Source organism: Ranitomeya imitator, chromosome 3 (assembly GCF_032444005.1).
Source record: "Ranitomeya imitator isolate aRanImi1 chromosome 3, aRanImi1.pri, whole genome shotgun sequence".
In the NCBI taxonomy this organism is placed as follows: domain Eukaryota; kingdom Metazoa; phylum Chordata; class Amphibia; order Anura; family Dendrobatidae; genus Ranitomeya; species Ranitomeya imitator.
Genome location: NC_091284.1, coordinates 471,485,295 through 471,506,945, shown reverse-complemented (window position 1 = coordinate 471,506,945; position 21,651 = coordinate 471,485,295). Strand labels below are relative to the sequence as shown.

The 21,651-nt window shown below is 40.1% G+C and overlaps 1 protein-coding gene across 1 annotated transcript in view; it reads right to left on the bottom strand.

Moving 5' to 3' along the window:
* Window positions 1–21,651, bottom strand: part of LOC138670279 (sarcoplasmic/endoplasmic reticulum calcium ATPase 3) — a 319,975-nt gene that overhangs the window by 50,350 nt on the left and 247,974 nt on the right. Inside the window, exons 13-17 of the mRNA XM_069757474.1 lie at window positions 18,518–18,736; window positions 18,104–18,439; window positions 17,794–18,014; window positions 8,251–8,453; window positions 5,338–5,423 (exon numbers count right to left, since the gene is read on the bottom strand). Of these exons, the coding sequence (XP_069613575.1) occupies window positions 5,338–5,423; window positions 8,251–8,453; window positions 17,794–18,014; window positions 18,104–18,439; window positions 18,518–18,736 (1,065 nt within the window). The remainder of the gene's footprint in view (window positions 1–5,337; window positions 5,424–8,250; window positions 8,454–17,793; window positions 18,015–18,103; window positions 18,440–18,517; window positions 18,737–21,651) is intronic.

The window sequence follows — 21,651 nt, the reverse complement described above, 5'->3', positions numbered from 1 at the left end:
CAAAACATAAAAAAAGAAATAAATGTGGTATCGCTGCAACCCGTACTGACCCACAGAATCAAGCTGCCTTATCAATTTTACCACATGTGAACCGACAAGGAACAAAAAAACAAAAACAAAAAAAAAACAATTCCTGAATTGCTGGCTTTTGTTCACTTTACCTCCCAAAAATCAGAATAGAAAGCGGTCAAAAGATTGCATGTGTCCGGAAATGGTACAAACGTCAACTCGTACCACTAAAAAATTCATCACATGACTGTCATCCGAACTATGAAAAAATTACAACTTTCAAAATATGGTGGTGTAAACACTAGTTTTTGCAAAAAAAAAAAAAAAAAGTGTCTTTTAGGCTACGTTCACATTAGCGTTATGCTAGTTTGCGTCGGGTTTGCGTCAGGCGACGCAGCGGCGACGCATGCGTCATGCGCCCCTATATTTAACATGGGGGACGCATGCGTTTTTGTTTGTTGCGTTGTGCGACGCATGCGTCTTTTTTGCTGCAAGCGTCGGACCAAGAAAACGCAACAAGTTGCATTTTTCTTGCGTCCAAATTTCGGCAAAAAACGACGCATGCGTCGCAAAACGCAGCGTTTTTGCGTGCATTTTGGTGCTTTTTTATTTGCGTTGTGCGTTGTGTCGCCGACGCAGCGGCGCACAACGCAAATGTGAACGTAGCCTTAGTGTGCGACAGCAGCCAAACATAAAAACTCAACATAAATCTGGTGTGGCTATAATCGCACCCGAAGTTTAACCCCTTACCGGCATCGGACGTACTATACCGTCCGATGCCGGCTCCCCTGCTTTGATGCAGGGCTCCGCGGTGAGCCCGCACCAAAGCCGGGACATGTCAGCTGTTTTGAACAGCTGACATGTGCCCGTAATACATTTCAAAAACCTGACCTGCACATCCAAACATAGACTGAGTGTGAACAGGTGCTGAACCCAGAGTCGCCAACTCGTATATAGTTAAATAAATAGGGCAGCACACTGCAGCGCCAAAACATGCAAACTTGAAAAAACGAAATTTGAACTGCATTACTGCACTAGAAATATGAAAAATGAGAGCTTTTAGCGCACAAAAATGGCCAATTTTATGTGTACCTCGTAGCCACGTTAAGGCATCTCTCTTATACGAGGTCCTACGCTTGACCTACCTCACTGAGAATAAACGTCTCCATCTGAATGGGTACATGTAGAAACCTCTTCTTGGACTCAAATTCTCTCTCTATGTGGAGGGGTATTGGACCTACTATAATTAAAACACCTGAAGCTAGGAGGCGGGGAGTGCACGATCAGAAGGCTAGAGAATACATTTCAAAAACCTGACCTGCACATCCAAACAGACTGAGTGTGAACAGGTGCTGAACCCAGAGTCCCCAACTCGTATATAGTTAAATAAATAGGGCAGCACACTGCAGCGCCAAAACATGCAAACTTGAAAAAACGAAATTTGAACTGCATTACTGCACTAGAAATATGAAAAATGAGAGCTTTTAGCGCACAAAAATGGCCAATTTTATGTGTACCTCGTAGCCACGTTAAGGCATCTCTCTTATACGAGGTCCTACGCTTGACCTACCTCACTGAGAATAAACGTCTCCATCTGAATGGGTACATGTAGAAACCTCTTCTTGGACTCAAATTCTCTCTCTATGTGGAGGGGTATTGGACCTACTATAATTAAAACACCTGAAGCTAGGAGGCGGGGAGTGCACGATCAGAAGGCTAGAGAATACATTGCCCTATTTATTTAACTATATACGAGTTGGCGACTCTGGGTTCAGCACCTGTTCACACTCAGTCTATGTTTGGATGTGCAGGTCAGGTTTTTGAAATGTATTCTCTAGCCTTCTGATCGTGCACTCCCCGCCTCCTAGCTTCAGGTGTTTTAATTATAGTAGGTCCAATACCCCTCCACATAGAGAGAGAATTTGAGTCCAAGAAGAGGTTTCTACATGTACCCATTCAGATGGAGACGTTTATTCTCAGTGAGGTAGGTCAAGCATAGGACCTCGTATAAGAGAGATGCCTTAACGTGGCTACGAGGTACACATAAAATTGGCCATTTTTGTGCGCTAAAAGCTCTCATTTTTCATATTTCTAGTGCAGTAATGCAGTTCAAATTTCGTTTTTTCAAGTTTGCATGTTTTGGCGCTGCAGTGTGCTGCCCTATTTATTTAACTATGTGCCCGTAATAGGCGCGGGCAGAATCGCGATCTGCCCGCACCTATTAACTAGTTAAATGCCGCTGTCAAACGCAGACAGCGGCATTTAACTACCGCTTCCGGCCGGGCGGCCGGAAATGACGTCATCGCCGACCCCCGTCACATGATCGGGGGCCGGCGATGCTTGTGAATGGTACCATAGAGGTCCTTGAGACCTCTATGGTTACTGATTGCCCGTCGCTGTGAGCGCCACCCTGTGGTCGGCGCTCACAGCACACGTGCAATTCTGCTACATAGCAGCGATCAGCAGGTCGCTGCTATGTAGCAGAGCCGATCGCGTTGTGCCTGCTTCTAGCCTCTCATGGAGGTTATTGAAGCATGGCAAAAGTTAAAAAAAAAAGTTTAAAAAAATGTGAAAAAACATAAAAGTTTAAATCACCCCCGTTTCGCCCCAATCAAAATAAATCAATAAAAAAAATATCAAATCTACGCATATTTTGTATCGCCGCGCTCAGAATCGCCCGATCTATCAAATAAAAAAAGTATTAACCTGATCGCTAAACAGCGTAGCGGGAAAAAAACTCGAAACGCCAGAATTACGTTTTTTTGGTCGCCGCGACATTGCATTAAAATGCAATAACGGGCGATCAAAAGAACGTATCTGCACCGAAATGCAATCATTAAAAACGTCATCTCGGCACGCAAAAAATAAGCCCTCAACCGACCCCAGATGATGAAAAATGGAGACGCTACGAGTATCGGAAAATGGCGCAATTTTTTTTTTTTTTTTTTTAGCAAAGTTTGGAATTTTTTTTCACCACTTAGATAAAAAATAACCTAGTCATGTTTGGTGTTTATGAACTCGTAATGACCTGGAGAATCATAATGGCAGGTCATTTTTAGCATTTAGTGAACCTAGCAAAAAAGCCAAACAAAAAACCAATGTGGGATTGCACTTTTTTTGCTATTTCACCGCACTTGGAATTTTTTTCCCGTTTTCTAGTACACGACATGCTAAAACCAATGATGTCGTTCAAAAGTACAACTCGTCCCGCAAAAAATAAGCCCTCACATGGCCAAATTGACGGAAAAATAAAAAAGTTATGGCTCTGGGAAGGAGGGGAGCGAAAAACGAACACGGAAAAACGAAAAATCCCCCGGTCATGAAGGGGATAAAGTTGTCTAATCACTTATACCGCACCTGATGTATAAAGTGGTCTAACCACTTCTACTGCTCGAGGAACGGCATAAAAAATAAATAAAATCAATTCTTCACCTGCTGTTATTTGGTCTTTCTGCCTCCCAAAGATTGCAGTAAGACTCGGCTCACATTTATCATGTACTGAAATATGTGATTAAGACGGAACCCCAGGCTGAAGATTCCCTATAATGAGGCAGATGGGGACACTGTATACACTGTCTGGCCTGTGATCTGGTGTTGTCAGTCTTTTTAGGAGTGCACAAAAACATGGTGCACCACAGTGCACCTCTGAATAGAGGCCACAAGGAGTCCAGAGTAAGGCCGGGGTCACACTTGCGAGTGCAAAACGAGAAACTCGCACGAGTCTCTCGTATCAATACCCGTCACTGCCGCCGGCACTCGAGACCTGAGCGTTCACCTGCAAACAAATACACGCTATGGTCCCGAATGCCGGGTATTGATGCGAGAGACTAGTGCGAGTTTCTCCCATTGCACACACACGTGTGACCCCGGCCTAACTCTGCTGTCTCATTATAGTGAATGGATCCCTCGGGGGTTTCATCTGAATCATGTCACTCAGAGATTTAGATGGAAACCCCAAAGTGCTCAGCAGAGAACGCCAGATAAATGTGATCTCAAACGTTATTCAAAGTGTTCCCAATAAAAGCTTTAACGCACCAAAAAAAGTCACCACTCAGGTCAGTCATCTGTCAATAGAAATATAGAGCGTTTCTACGCTGCTGGTAGCACAAAGGCTCTGGAAAAGCAAAATGGCTCCCCCCCAGAAAAGAAATTCAGCAAATTCTGACCTCCCAAATCCAAATGCCCCTCTCTCTTCCGAGTCCCACAGTGAGCCTAAATCACATTTAGCATCCACATGTTTGACATTTCTGTAGCGATAAAAGCCCGCCTAATTTACGGGTCAGTGACTTCAGAAGCATGAGCTGGGCACAATGTACTGGTCACTACAACGTACTGGTAACTACAAAGGCAGTTTGTAATTTTCACTCAGCAACATCCACTGCTGCTTATTTCTGGAAAACACCCATTGAGTCAAAATAGTCACTATGCATGTAGATAAATTCCCAAAGCAGTACCATTTCTAAAATTGAGTCATTCTGAGGGGTATTTTGCTCTACTAGCACTTAGGGGTCTGTATATGGAGTCTGCAAACTTTTTTAGGAAAATCTGCGCTCCAGGAGGCAAATAGTACTCCATCCCTCCAGAGTCTCACCGTTTGACTAAGCAGTACTGAATAGCCATATATAAGGTATTTCTATATTTAGCAGAAATTGTGGGACAAATTTTGGTGCCATTTTTACCTATTGCCCAGTGTAAAAAAGTTAAATCTGGAAATAAAATTTTGATAGTAAAAAATAATGACCCATCTGTCATGTCAATATGATCATGTTCTAACAATTCCTGTGAAGCACCTGAAGGGTTAATGAATTCTTGAATGTGTTTTTGAGCACCTTCAGGGTTGCACATTTTAAAATGGTGTAACTTTTGGATATTTTCTGTCATATAGACCCCCAAAGCCACTTCAAATGTGATGTGGTCCCCCAAAAAAAAATTGTTGAAAAATCGCTGGTAAACTTTTAATGCTTACAATTTTCTAACAACAAAAAAAATTCTGTTTCAAAAATTGTGCTGATGTAAAGTAGACATGTGGGAAAAGTTACTTATTAACTATTTTGTGTGACATAACTCTGATTTAAGGGCAAAAAATAAGTTTGAAAACTGCTAAGATTTCTCCAAATTTCAGCTTTTTCCCCACAAATAAATGCAAGTCATATTGAAGAAATGTTACCACTAACATGAAGTACAATATGTCATGAAAAAAATCTCAGAATCAGCGGGATCCGTTCAAGTGTTCCAGAGTTTTTACCTTATAAAAAGACAGTGGTCAGAACTGTAACATTTGGCCTTGTCAGGAAAGGGGGAACAGGCTTGGGGGATGATTAAACTCACCAGCTGATAGAATGTGATCTGTGGTCCATCTTCATCATATAAGAACCACCATGTTGCAGCACCTACAGTGGCAAAGCCAACATAGACTGTGACGAGAAAAGAAAGCGCATTAGTGGATATCATGAATGTGTAGATAAGTGCAGATAATTAGTATTTTTGCTTACTTCATTTTGTACATCATAATAACTATTCAAAATAAGTTTACACACTGCAAAGGTGTCCATACACATTAAACTGCCAACCAAACACTTGCTCAAACAAGATTTTTTAGGTCAACACAGAGAAAAGGCATAAGTCACTTTAAAACCCATCTGAAAACATCTTTTCCTGGAAAGGATTGTGTCCAAACTGATTTATTCCCCGACACCTTCATCACATTTCATGCTACTTTCTGAGCCTATCCCTAGTATGGCCCTGCTACAAAGTATATAGTTTCTGCACTTTTCTGCCTGCTCAAGTACCCACCCTCAATTTAATTCCAAAATCTCTTGGTTTTACACCATATGGTACCTCCATTAATCAGAATCTTAGTTTTCTTTCTTTGTCTGTTTAAACCTTTATCTTCCTTTTTAGGCTTGGAATGGTTATTTCAATCATTAAGCCCTTCATGACTGGAGGTATTTTCGGTTTGCGTTTTTTGCTCCCCTACTTCCCGGAGCCATAACTTTTTTATTTTTCGGTCAATAAGGTAATGTGAGGGTTTTCTTTACGTGACGAGTTGTACTTTTGAACGACTCCATTGAATTTAACATATCATGTACTGGAAAACGGGAAAAAAAATTCAAGTGTGGTGAAATTGCAAAAAAAAAAAAATAAGTGCAATTCCACAATTGTTTTTTGTTTGGCTTTTTTACTATGTTCACTTATTGCTAAAACTGACCATTATGATTCTCCAGGTTATTACGAGTTCATAGACACCAAACATGTCTAGGTTCTTGTTTATCTAAGTGGTGAAAAAAATTCCAAAGTTTGTTAAAAAAAATAAAAATTGCGCCATTTTCAGATATCCATAGCGTCTCCATTTTTCGTGATCTCAGGTTGGGTGAGGTCTTTTTTTTTGTGTGCCGAGCTGACGTTTTTAAAGATGCCATTTTGGTGCAGATACGATATTTTGATCATCCGTTTTTACATTTTAATGGAATGTTGTGGCAACCAAAAAAACGTAATTCTGGCATTTTTACTTTCTCGCTACACGGTGTAGTGATCAGGTTAATTCCTTTTTATATTGATAGATCGGGCAATTCTGAATGCGGCTATACCAAATATGTGCATGTTTGATTTTTTTTGTTTTCTTTTGAATGGGGCAAAAGGGGGGTGATTTGAACTTTTATATTTTTTTAAAACTTTTTTTTTTTTTTTTTACTTTTGTCATGCTTCAATAGTCTCCATGGGAGACTAGAAGCTTAGTAAGAAGGAACATAAACCAGCTCACCCGTGATTCAGCAACCAAACCTCGGGAGCACGGACCCGCTGTGTCCAGACGTGCAAGATCCAAAAAAAAGAAAGAAATGTCCAGCTTCACCATTAATTTTTTAAACATGTACATTTTATTATTTATAGATTTCATTGTGTAAATCTTTTTAAATTTGTACAATCATTTGTATATTTTTGCTTTGTTGTCATCTTTTGTTTCATATTTGTTTTTTATATGTATGTTGTTCATATAGATTACTGTGTTGGGCAACATTCAATACATGTTCATCTCACGCCCACTTTTTAAATCAGTTACGTCAATCACTTATCCCACCGGTGTGCTTTCCGGTGTAGGGTTATTTAAGTGGGATACATGGGTCTTTTAGAATGTCATGATTAAGGGAGCCTAGTCTCCAGAAACACGTTGAGATTCTTACCCATATGGTTGTGCTGAAGTCTGTATCCTCCATGTTTAAAGTTTGTTAATAAAGAAATCGCTTTTTTACGGACTCGGTGAAGCTGGACATTTCTTTCTTTCTTTTTTTTGAGACTAGAAGCTGCCATAACCCGATCACCTCTGCTACATACAGACAATGATCAGATTGCCTGTATTAGCAGAATTGCTGACTTGCTTTGATCGCCGACCGCAGGCGGCACTCATAGCAATCCAGCTGTCTGCTGGAGACCTCTGGTTGTCATGGCAAACCATCGGCGAGCAGCGGTCATATGACGTGGGCACTGATGGGCGGGATTTCCAGCACGCTTGCAAGAAGCCATTGTTAAATGCCGCTGAAAGGGTTTGACAGCATCATTTAATGGGTCAACAGACACGGGTGGATCACGCTTCCACCCGAGGCTGTTAGCGGCATATGGCAGCTGTTCAAAACAGCCAACATGTGCCGAAAAAGATGTGGGTGTCCAACATCAGCGTACTATTATGCCCGATGTCGGAAAAGGGTTAAAAGGAATAGGTCATCCCCTGGACCATTTTGATCTATTACTATGGGGATACAGGTAATAGAATGATTAAAACCAGTCTTACCTGTATGCCTCATAGCTGCGGTGTAGATCTTGAGAAATTAATTTATAATGTTGCATGTTAATGATTTCTTCCAGGCTCTGGTGCGTGTAGTGCCTGAAAGAAATCACTGCTTCCTGACTTCATTATAATGGTACCCCCCTCCCACTGACTTTTTCGGTGATATAATCCCGTGCATGCACTATGCCTGCGTGTGGTTACAAAAACCCTGTCCGCCCTCCTATGGGCAATCTCTGCATTTATCTTCTGCGCAGGTGTGGTGAGTCACAGCTGAGTAGAAGACTCACCGGTGCCTGCACACAAGATCAATGCAGACACTGCCCACATTAGGCCAGAAAGGGTTTGCATAACTGTGCGCGTGCATAGCGCATGCATGGGAAACAGCGCCATACAAGTTGCCCTTATTGTATGGGTGGGCAAGAAAGTGTTCTGAGAAAGATAAGAGTGTTTTGAGAAAATACCTCCAATGGCCAGGTATCTGAAAAACAACCATCCACTGATAAGTGGTTCTCGAGGATTACGAGGTTGCTTGTCCATGATGTCAAGGTCAGGTGGGTTAAATCCCAGGGCAGTTGCAGGTAAACCATCAGTGACCAAATTAACCCAGAGAAGCTGAACAGGAATTAGGGCTTCAGGCAGGCCAAGGATAGCAGTAAGAAAGATGCTGAAAGACAAAAAAACACATTAATATGCATAGAAATCTGTTTTATTTCACGTTTCTATGTAAAAATCTGGAGTGTAGCAAACTGTTTGTATTTGGGTGAATGCTTAAAATAGCAATACGGTATTTTTTTTTTAGGAATTTACAAATGTGCAAAACCTTTCACTAGGATACAGTTTTAAATTATATCGTCCTGTGTAAACATTTTTAAAAAAAAATGCTACAAAATAAGAATGCTTTAACAAATTGAAGTGATGATGGTTTACGTGATTAATAGTTAAAATAAACTATTAATCACGTAAACCATCACTTCAATTTGTTAAAGCATTCTTACTTTGTAGCATTTTTTTTTATCAATTAACCCCCAGAGCTTTTTTCGGTTTGGCGTTTTCATTTTTTGCTCCCCTTCTTCCCAGAGCCATAACTTTTTAATTTTTTTGTCAATATGGCCATATAAGGGCTTGTTTTTTGCGGGACGAGTTGTATTTTGAATGATACCATTGGTTTTACCATGTTGTGTACTAGAAAAGCGGGAACAAAAATTTCAAGTGCGGTGAAAATTGCAAAAAAAGTGCAATCCCACTTGAAAAGTGCTGACTGACCTGCCATAAAGATTCTCTAGGTCATTACGAGTTCATAGACATTAAATATATCTAGGTTCTTTTTAGCTAAGTGGTGAAAAAAAATTACAAACTTTGTAAAAAAAACAAAAAAAAAAAACTATTTTCCGATACCCGTAGCGTCTCCATTTTTCATGATCTTGGGTTGGGTGAGGGATTATTTCTTGTGTGCAGAGCTGACGTTTTTAGTGATACCATATTGGTACTGATACGATCTTTTGATCACCCGTTACTGCATTTTAATTCAATGTTGCGGCGGCCAAAAAAAGGTAATTCTTGCATTTTGACTTTATCGCTACGCCATTTAGCCATCAGGTTAATCCTTTTTTTATTGATAGATCGGGGGGTTCTGAAAGCGGCGATACCAAATATGTGTATGTTTGATTTTATTTTTATTGTTTTATTTTGAATGGGGCAAAAAGGGGGGTGGTTTGAACATACACACATATATTTTTTTTTTCACTTTTGGCATGCTTTAATAGTCTCCATAGGAGACTACAAGCTGCCACAACCAGATCGGCTCCGCTACATAGAGGCGATGTTCAGATCACCTCTATGTAGCAGATTTATTCACTTGCTATGAGCGCCTAAAATACTTGCACAGTTTGTGTTCTGTCCATTCAAAAGGACAGTAGGATTCCAATTATGCATTAAAAGTTCACTACTAATAGTGTTGGTTTGCTGTGTTATAGCACCACCCAGTGGTGGTTACATTTATTACTTGTGTTTTTAGTAATAATTAGAGTGTTGCATTGTGGGATTGCACCAAGGCATTTTGGGATGAGGAACCTCCATTTTCTCCCTGTGTTTTTCCTGCACACACGTGTTTTTCTGCTGTGTTGGAACAACCTCACTTACTTGCCATCCTGGTTAAGTTTATCCGGTAAGATCATTATCCCTGTTCTTGCAATGTAGTGTTGTACAGAATGTGATTAACTGTATAGCAGTCAGTACACAGGAAATGTGATTACCAGGGACTTACTGTATGTAGTTATGTACATAGTTTGCATCATACTGTATACTTTCTTTGTCAGTTGTAAAGTATCAGCTGTGTGATTGTTTAGCCCAATACTTATATATGTCATTTGTATTCCTTTAGTTTTACCGCATTTCAATACCTGTTACCAATAAACAAGTTAGACTACAGAGAACAGTCTGCTTATTTGGAAGACAGAAGTGGTTTATGCTGTATGTTGGATCACACACCGTATCAACGTGTATGAAGACAGAACAGTTTGGAAAATAAGGCAGAGAGAGACTGTTTCTGGTCAAGTATCAGGACAGGCAGTGAGGCCATGTGTATTTTACAGGATTTGCATGTAATATGTTGTAGAAGTTATCACAAATGTGGCACATGAATGGCACATGCCATTTTACCTCCAGTTTTAAACTACATATTAGCTCATTCTTGCACTACACACCAAATTATCAAACTGAAAAACTTGAAGAAAAACATGCTGATGGGATGCTGTAAATTGTATGCATTTTTACACTGTCTTTACTTTAAAAAATATTGTGAAAAAAATTCTATAAAATGCGTCTCGTTTCTTTGGCTGTGTGCACACATTGTGTTTTGTTGTGTTTTTTCTGTGTGGATTTGTGTCAAACCTGAAGGGTTTCCTGAAGCCAGCAAAGTGAATGCGAATCCTGAAGTCTCATGCGCACTATGCTCATTTGTGACTTACAGATTTAGTGCAGATTCAAATCTGTAACATGTCAATTGTTTCATGTTTTTTTTTTTACTCATTGACTTCAATTAAGCCAGTAAAAAAAAAGGCTATAAAAATGCAGGTGTAAAAATGATTGCGTATTAGCTGCGTTTTTGTTCCATATACCTAATGCATGAAGTAGAATGTAAGTCCGCAAGGACAGGGTCCTCTCCCCTCTGTACCAGTCTGTCACTGTAAACCTGTTTACTGTAAACGATATCTATAACCCTGTATGTAACCCCTTGCTCATGTACAGCACCATGGAATTAATGGTGCTATATAAATAATAATAATAATAATAATAATAAAAAAGTATCTATAAATAGATCTATTTACAGTGGCATGTTAAAATTTGGGCACCCCTGGTCAAAATTACTGTATTTACAGGGTGGACCAAAAGTAGGTGGACAGAAAATAACATTTATTTTGATTTATATATAAAATTATATTTACTAACACAAGCATAACATTGACAATTAAATTTTATTCTGAACAATACTACAAAAGCCCATAAATTTCATCAACGCAGGTGCTCAAACTGTTTTCTATCACAATTTGCACAGCCTTTTACGCTTCAACAAACATTTTTGCACAAGTCTCTTTGGGTATGAATTTCTTGAAATGCATCTCTTATGTAATTTTTCAAATCACTGACACTTTTTGGTTTTCGACTATAAACTTTGTCCTTGAGTACTTCCCAAAAGAAAAAATCCACCGGGGTCAAGTCTGGTGAACGTGCCGGCCAATCAAGTGGGCCTCTTCGGCCAATCCATTTATTAGGAAATGTTTCATCAAGATACTCGCGGACTACTCTTGAATAATGTGGAGGGGCCCCATCTTGTTGGAAATAAAGGTCATTTGAATTAGGCTGTTGCTGTAACTGGGGAACAACTTGATTCATTAGAATTTCGAGATACTTATCTCCTGTGACTGTTCCATAAAAAAAAATGGTCCAAAAAATACCAAAAACTTGAAATACTTGAAATACCACCCCAAACATTGACACCAGGCTCATTTAGTTGTTGCTCTAATGTTAAATGCATGTTCTCATTATACCAGTAAATGCAATTATGTCTGTTAATATGGCCAGATAATTTTAAGGAAGCTTCATCACTTCACATAATGTTATCTAAAATTACTGGATTTTCTTCAATTTCGCTAAGCATAATCTCACTAAATTGCAGCCGCCTGTCTAGATCATCCTTTAATAAACCATGAATTAGACGTGGACGATAAGCCATTGTTTACATTTTAAAAATTACAAAAAAAGATAAAATGGGCAAATATGCAAAAGTCTGGGCTCCCTTGGAGATTTGTGTGCTCAGATAAGGTCTGAAACCTTAGTCAAAGTTAATTAGTCTGTTCGGGTTATGGCTTGTTCACCACCATCGTTAGGAAAGACCAGTTGATGCAAATCTCAAATCTCCCAGCTTTATGAAAATCCAACCTACTCTAACCTTTGAACAAAAACAGCAGCCATGGGTTCTTATAAGTAGCTGCCTAGCACTCTGAAAATGGTGGAGGCCCACAAAGCAGGAGAAGGTTATAAGAAGATGACAAAGCATTTTCAAATTGCGCTTTCCTCAGCTCGAAATGTAATTAAGAAATTGTAGTTAAGAGGAACAGTGGATGTCAGGATAAGGTCTGGAAGACCAAGCAAAATTTCAGTGAGAGATGCTTGTCGGATTGCAAGAGAGTTAAATCAGAACCCCTACTTGACTTCCAAAAGATTTAGCCGATCTGAACAGTAGGACAATGTACCACAACTCCAGAGACACCTGCACAAAAATGGCTTTCATGAAAGAGTCATCCGAGGAAAGCCTCTCCTGCATCCTTATAAAATCCAGTGTCAGAAGTATACAAAAAGAACATCTAAACAAGCCTGATGAATTTTAGAAACACGGCGCGCACAGGCCTGGAGTGACGGCTGTGCTGCGTCTGATTAGGAAGGAAAGACCCGCCTCCCTGATGATTTCAGGGTATGAGGGGGCACATATTATAAATGTTTATTTGAGCGTGTGCAAGCATCATAACTAAAAGAGCCACCTTGTCAGAATCCAGCATTAGTGCTACACAAGGTGGCTCTTTTAGTTACAAACGCCTGATGGGGTGACAGGTTCCCTTTAAGCATTGGGGTTGATCAATCATGTATTGAGGTTGTGTTGCAGCCAATGGCAAGGAGAACATTTCACAGGTAGAGGGAAGAAAGGATTCAATGATATGTCAACAAATTATTGATGCAAACATAACACCAAAAAAGTTGAAAAAAGGATGTCTTCTACAAATAAATAATGATCCTAAACACACATCAAAATCCACAATAGACTACCTCAAAAAGCTCAAGCTAAAGATTTTACATTGGCCCTCACAGTCCCCTCATCTGATCATCGAAAATCTGTGGCTAGACCTCAAAATGCAAGATGACCCAGGAATCTCACAGAACTGGAAGAATTTACCGTACCCCTTAAACAAGAATTAAAAGACCCTTGGCTTTCTACAAAAAGCGTTTTGCAAGCTGTGATACTTGCAAAAGGGGGTGCTACTAGGTACTAACCATGCAGGGTGCCCAAACTTTTGCATCAGCCCATTTTCCTTTTTGTAATTGTTAAAATATAAAAGATGACATTTATTTTTTTGCCTAAAATACAAAAGAAAATGTGTCTAACTGTAGGCCTTTTAGAGAACATTTCATCGTCAACTTGCTTAACTGATGACAATAACAAAGTTTGAGCAGGGGTGCCCAACCTTTTACATGCCACTGTAAATACATAAATAATATATATACATACATAATAAATAGAGATAGATACATATCTATCCTAGGGTGACAATGCGTTCTATGGAAAAAAAAATCGTTTTATTCAAAGTCTCACTCCCTGTTACACAACGATCTTAAAAGAAATAAAGGATTTGATACAGTGTTATCCAGTTGAAAAAATATTGCTCTCAGTAGGACAAATAAGATCATCTTGTAGTCATGATACCCTTTAATTGGTAACAAAAATAAAACATTTTCCAACTTATTTTCAGACTTATTATAGGTCTCTTCCTCACAGTATAACAAAGTTTCTGGAGAACCCTCCCCCTCCAAAAAAACCCCAAAAAAACACCAAACAGAGGTGTGGCATAATAAATAGACATTTAAATAAGCAAACAGCTCAGAGAATGAATCCTTAATTGGATTAGATAAATGGTGTGAAAGCTTTATAGTCCCAATATCCAAGTAAGGCTACTTTCACACTAGCGTCGTGTGACAGACGTCGCAATGCGTCGTTTTTTCTCCATAGACTTGCATTAGCAACGCATTGCAACGTATTACCACACGTTGCATCCGTCGTGCGACGGATGCATCGTGTTTTTGGCGGCCGCGAGAAAAAAAACATTCAATGTAACGTTTTTTGTGTGCGTCGGGTCCGCTATTTTTACCGCGCATGCGCGGCCGAAACTCTGCCCCCTCCTCCCTGGAACTCACAATGGGCAGCGGATGCGTTGTAAAACTGCATCCGCTGCCCACGTTGTGCTAATCAATCACACTGTCCGTCGGTACGTCGGGCCGACGGTTTGCGATGGCCTGTACCGACGGACTAGTGTGAAAGTAGCCTAAGATAAGAGACCTGGTGTCCTCACTGTCTCTGGAGCAGATTCCCCAGATTCTGTAGTGAGTCATAAACCCTCCTGACAGATTTCGTCCTGTGTGGAGGGAATCAGACTGTAATAAGTTTGTATTCCCAAACCTTCAATGTTTTGTTTTTTAAAGTTACCTTTTAATATGACAACTTTCATATTGTTTATGTTGTGTCCTGGACCACAGAAATGTTTGGCCACCAGTAATTTTTTTTTTATATCTGTAATCGTATGATGATACCTCAAATCTTGGCTCTCAGTTTCTGTCCCGTTTCGCCCACATAGAGTCCCCCAATAGGACATGTGGTGCACAGAATTAAGTACACCACATTGGAACAAGAAAATGTGAATGTCCTGTGAATCTTATAGTCCTGCTGCGTGTTGGGAATCTGTATTCTGTATGTCTTTGGCCTCTACATGAGTACAGGTTTTGCATCTCCTCACATTGCAAGGATAAGTTTCTCTTGGTGTATTCGAGGGCATTGAATTTTGGATTATGAGGTTTCTTAAATTAAATTTCTGAGGAAGAGACCTATAAGAAATCTCAAAAGCTTGCTTTGCAACAGCATTTATTTCATTTTAGTTAACCATGAAAAGGTAGCATAACTACAAGATTATCTTGTTTTTCCCACCAACTTGGCAGCTGTAGCCCCTCCCTCAGTCATAAGGCGAAGGAGAAACTGGACAGCCGAACACTCAGGGATTCGCTCATCCCTAGCAGTGACGCATCAAACTTTAATGAAATTTGGTTTCAAGTTTGCCATTTAGGCCTCCCACAGGTTTAATCACGGTTGTCTGAAAAAAATGGCGTCTTCAAATTACAGCGTTAGATGAATGTGGTTACTAGGAGGGACATCAGGCAGTATTACTGGTTCTAAGCTGCCGTCAAATCAGCAGGTGTTGGCCAGGTTTTAATTTCCAAAGCTTACTTCGATAGCAGTGGTCCACTGATTGTACACTGGGACAGGAAAAGGTTTCCAAGCCAGACCCCAATAAAACTGCTGAGCAACTGGCAGTACTAGTGTCCGGAGGAGGAACTGAAGTTCTTGTGGATCCCAGATATACCTAACAGCACAGGAGCAGCACAAGCTAAGGCTGTATTCGAGGTTCAGCAGGATTGGCAGCTCTTCGATAAAGTGAAGTTCATGTCATTTGACACGACCAGTAGTAACACTGGAACAAAAGCTGGTGCATGCGTCTTCTTGCATCAGAAGCTATTTATTGCAAGCGTGTTTGATAAATTGTGGCCAGCATCAACAGGTCCAAATATAAAGTTGTTCGAGAGATTTTCGGCTACCTGGAATCAACTGGATAAAACAGTTTTCAGCTGGAATGGAAGATGACAGTTTCAACTTAGCTAGGTCCACTTAAGGGGTGTCTATTTGAATTTTGCACAAACCAGCTTGCACAATGCCATCCAAGAGATGATTTCAAGGAATTGATAAACACTGGCACTCCTATTCCTTGGTTCATCGGCAAACCCAGATGTCCACATCAATACTCCAAGCGCCTACCATCGGGCCCAATGGATGGCTAAAGTGACACACGCTATGAAGATCTTCACGTTTCATCACCAATTTCAGTTAACTTTGACAGAGTTAGAAAATCTCTGATAATTTGGCACTTTTACTGTCCATTTATACTTGAAGGCTTAGTACCTTTTTCAGATCCCAGCCACATCGCCTCAAAACGACTTGACATTACTGCAAGAACTCACAGCATACAAAGGAATCAATACGCCTGTTGTGGAGGCAGAAATAAAAACACCTGTGGAACCTCAGTGAGCTTATGGTGGGTCTGGATATTTTGGACAGTGAGGTTCCAGTCACAGAAAAGAATGAGAAGGAAGGCAACGATGTCTGCTCAACTCTTGTGCAGCTTGCCGAAGACCTTGTTTGTGTCACACTCACAAGCACCTTTATCACTTCATGTCGTCCAACAACAACAAAAAAGAAAAAAGTCAGCTGCACTTGAAAAACCAAAAGGTTCTTCATCAAGATCCTGGTCTTTAGCACACTAAAGCAAGTGACTTCGATGCATCCTCAAACGTTGTCAGATTGAAAATCGTGAATGACGCCGCTGAACGCTCCATTGCACTCATGAGTACATTCAATTAGTCACTGAGCACTCAAGAAGACCAGAAACAATTTATTCTCCAGTGTGTGGAGAAGCATCGCCATCACTATCCTGAACCACAAAGCGCGTTTTATTAAAAAAAAGTGAAACTGTGACACTACTGTAAAATTATACATTTACTTTGATGTAACCCATTTATTACAAATAATTGTTAGTTTTGTGTTGATTGAGCCACCATTAAACAAGGTTGCAATGTTACGAAATTATGTGTATGTTACAATCACACCAAAGAGAATTATTCCCAGGGATGAGACCTAAAAATTTGCACAAAAAAAGTTTTGACCATCACCTCTATCGCAGATATATAATGAACATATTATAAGCGTGCACCGGTTATGTGCCTTTCATGTGGGGTTTATTGTACAGTTTTTTAAGAAGGTAATTGGAAAAAAAACAACATGGAGACGTGAACTACGTCAGATTTGGTGAACTATGTCAGACCTGGGAATTTATTTGTTAATAAACTGGTGAATAAGGTAAAGTGTAGAGGAGTGTTTATTTCAATAAAGTACTTTTTGTGTGTTTTTCCTTTTTATTACTGTGTTAGTAATGGAAATGATGTGTCTATTAGACATCCCCCCCAACAATAGGGCTTGTTGTCAGCTGTATTTTCGAACACTTCACAACTGACATCAACCCCAAGCACAAGGCCAAAGCACCAGGAAGAGCCCAGGAGAAGCAACAGAATTTAAGCATTTAACGTGATGCTCAACGTCTAGGGCAGCAGTGGACAGGTATTTATAGGATTGGAAGAGCCCAATAACCATAGACCTTCCCAGCCTGATGATATCAGCTTTCAGCTTTACCTTTAGTGGTTACAAAAAAAAATAAAAAATTGAAGGGGAACCCACATTGTTTTCTTCATTTATTTAATAGCTGCATAGAAAGCAGTACATTAAGCTCCACATGCAAGGCACTGAAGGGTGCAATTTTTTATAATAGGTTTGGGGGGGGTTGCACAATTATATATCTGCTGGATATCTATCTATATCTAATAGCATTCATTGAGGTCTAAAAATGCTTGAAAAATGCAAGTGAAAAAAAAAACATGCAAAAATGCATCGAAAACACATGTATTGTACGCTGCATTTTTCCTGCCAAGAGATACAGAAATGGTGCAGAAATTTCTGCATCCAGATACTCAATGTGCGCACATATCCTTAATACATAAATACAGATTGAAACCAGAAATATCGGTAGAAAACCCTTCTGCATTATCTTGTGGACAAACGGAATATATCAGCAATATCTTACCAGACTACTTCACCAACATTAGAAGAGATAAGATAACGAATAAACTGCTTCATGTTATTATAAATTGCTCTCCCTTCTTCAACAGCAGACACTATGGTAGAGAAGTTGTCATCAGAGAGAACCATCTCTGCAGCTGATTTTGCGACTGCGGTGCCAGAGCCCATAGCAATGCCTATCTCAGCTTTTTTAAGAGCAGGAGCATCATTTACTCCATCACCAGTCTAACAAGACAAAGGAAATAAAAATATATCAATAGCAACATCTGACATTTTTAGTTCATTCTATAATGGTTTTCTGATGGATTTCTTACCATAGCAGTGATTTCATTAAAGGACTGCAAATATTCTACAATTTTGGACTTGTGTGCTGGTTCCACACGGGCGAAGCACCGAGCGTTGCGGCATGCATCCCGCTGTTTCTCTAATGGGAGGTCATCAAACTCCCGGCCAGTATAAGCCTTGTCTGCTATGTCCTCAGAGTTGGAGAAAATTCCAATTTTTCGGCAAATAGCCACTGCTGTGCCTTTGTTGTCCCCAGTTATCATTATCACTTTAATGCCAGCTTTTTTGCACATCTGAATTGAGGTAGTTACTTCTTTACGAGGCGGATCAAGCATGCCCACACACCCAACAAACGTCAAATTTGTCTAAGATGAAATACAACAGGCTTAGTACAATTAAACCATTAATACTTTTATTATACAAAGATATTCAGAAACGCTTACCTCGTAATTGATAAACTTGTTCGAATCATCTAATTGCATGTCTTCCATTTTTGGTGGCAGATCCCGTGTAGCCAGAGCAAGACAACGAAGTGTATCCATACCAGTACCCCAGTCTCGAATCTTGGACATGATTCTCTCTCTGGCAGATGGAGTCAAAGGAATCTTTGTAGAACCCACACGAACAAAATTACAGCGTTCTATTACACTTTCAGGAGCACCCTAAAATAAAAACTTTTTTTTTTAGCAAGATGTACAAAGAACAAATAAAAAAGAAAAAAAAAACTAACCCAGTGTATTGAGGTTTTTTTTCATAATTTGTCTGATTTTTTTTTCATTAGAACTGATAATATATCCTATAAAAGTCTTTTTACTCTCAATCCTACAATCCTATTTAGCATTGAATTTCAAGTAGCTAAAGGAAAGTCTTGCAAGAAATGCACAGAAAGTCACAATCACCATATACTTATTTCTGCATAACCAAAGCAATACTTGCTGGATTACTAGATTTATAACAATTACTCTACAGAATAATCTAGTAGCAACCATGGATAAACTACAGTAGCAGTAGCAAACTGTACACTAGGTGGTAGTAGAATACCACTATACATGCCGTACAACACCACTCATTTTTAAAGCAAACAAAAGATACCCCCTTGCTACATTAAAATATGAGTAGTCGCTTGTATGGTTTTTTTTTTTACATTCTTGGGATGTACATTTAAGCTTCCTGTAATGGTTTTTATCAGAAAACCCCGTTTTGTAGATTCCAAAAGCTGTAGTACTTCGTTAAAGCTGGACCTGCAGTTCATGGGTGAAATGTTGCACTGCCCTGAGATGCACAATAACTTATCCTGTCTTTGCCTCATAGATTATTATCTTGTGTGAAAGACAACTTTACAAGAGCTGCTACACTCTGCCTAAAGGTACCTTCACACATAACGATATTGTTAACGATATCGTTGCATTTTGTGACGTAGCAACGATATCGTTAATGAAATCGTTATGTGTGACAGCGACCAACGATCAGGCCCCTGCTGGGAGATCGTTGGTCGCTGAGGAAAGTCCAGAACTTTATTTCGTCGCTGGATCTCCCGTGGACATCGCTGGATCGGCGTGTGTGACACCGATCCAGCGATGTCTTCACTGGTAACCATGGTAAACATCGGGTAACTAAGCGCAGGGCCGCGCTTAGTAACCCGATGTTTACCTTGGTTACCATCCTAAAAGTAAAAAAAACAAACAGTACATACTTACCTACCGCTGTCTGTCCCCGGCGCTGTGCTCTGCTCTCCTCCTGCACTGGCTGTGAGCGTCGGTCAGCCGGAAAGCAGAGCGGTGACGTCACCGCTTTGCTTTCCGGCCGCTGTGCTCACACAGACAGTACAGGAGGAGTGCAGAGAAGCAGAGCGCCGGGGACAGACAGCGGTAGGTAAGTATGTACTGTTTGTTTTTTTTACTTTTAGGATGGTAACCAGGGTAAACATCGGGTTACTAAGCGCGGCCCTGCGCTTAGTTACCCGATGTTTACCCTGGTTACCGGCATCGTTGGTCGCTGGAGAGCGGTCTGTGTGACAGCTCTCCAGCGACCAAACAGCGACGCTGCAGCGATCCGGATCGTTGTCGGTATCGCTGCAGCGTCGCTTAATGTGAAGGGGCCTTAAGGTCGGGGTCACACTTGTGAGTTCAATGTGAGAAACTCGCACGAGTCTCTCGCATCAAGTCCCGCACTGCCGCCGGCACTCGGGACCAGAGCGTGCGGCTGCATAGAAATACATTAAAATAATTTTTGTGGGAACAAAAAAGGATTTTTTATTTTCACGGCTCTGTGTTATAAACTGTAGTAAAACACTTGGGGGTTGAAATTTCTCACAACACATCTAGATAAGTTCCTTGGGGGGTCTAGTTTCCAATATGGGGTCACTTGTGGGGGGTTTCTACTGTTTAGGTACATCAGGGGCTCTGCAAATGCAACCTGACGCCTGCAGACCAATCCATCTAAGTTTGCATTCCAAACGGCGCTCCTTCCCTTCCGAGCCCTGCCGTGCGCCCAAACCGTGGTTCCCCCCCACATATGGGGTATCAGCGTACTCAGAACCAATTGGACAACAACTTTTGGGGTACAATTTGTCCTATTACCCTTGGGAAAATAAAAAATTGCGGGCAAAAAATCATTTTGTGGAAAAAAAAATATTTTTAATTTTCACGGCCCTACATTCTAAACTTTAGTGAAACAATTGGGGGTTCAAAGTGCTCACCACACATCTAGATTCGTTCCTTAGGGGGTCTACTTTCCAAAATGGTGTCACTTGTGGGGGGTTTCCACTGTTTAGGCACATCAGGGGCTCTCCAAACACGACATGGTGTCCGATCTCAATTCCAGACAATTTTGCATTGAAAAGTCAAACGGCGCTCCTTCTCTTTCGAGCTCTGCCATGTGCCCAAACACAGGGTATCAGCGTACTCAGGACAAATTGCACAACAACTTTTGTGGTCCAATTTGTCCTGTTACCCTTGGTAAAATAAAACAAATTGGATCGGAAGTAAAAATTTTGTGAAAAAAAGTTAAATGTTCAATTGTTTTTAAACATCCCAAAAATTCCTGTGAAGCACCTGAAGGGTTAATAAACATTTTGAATGTGGTTTTGAGTTCCTTGAGGGGTGCAGTTTTTAGAATGGTGTCACTTTTGGGCATTTTCTGTCATATAAACCCCTCAAAGTTACTTCAAGTGTGAGGTGGTTCCTAAAAAAAAAAAAAATGGTTTTGCAAATTTTGTTGTAAAAATGAGAAATCGCTGGTCAACTTTTAACCCTTATAACTTCCTAACAAAAAAAATTAGGTTTCCAAAATTGTGCTGATGTAAAGTAGACATGTGGGAAATGTTATTTATTAACTATTTTGTATGATATGACTCTCTAATTTAAGGGCATAAAAACTAAAAGTTTAAAAATTGCAAAATTTTCAAAATTTTTGCCAAATTTCCATTTTTCACAAATAAACGCAAGTCAAATCGATGAAATTTTACCACTATCATAAAGTACAATATGTCACGAGAAAACAGTCTCAGAAACACCAGGATCCGTTGAAGCGTTTCAGAGTTATGACCTCAAAGTGACAGTGGTCAGGATTGAAAAAA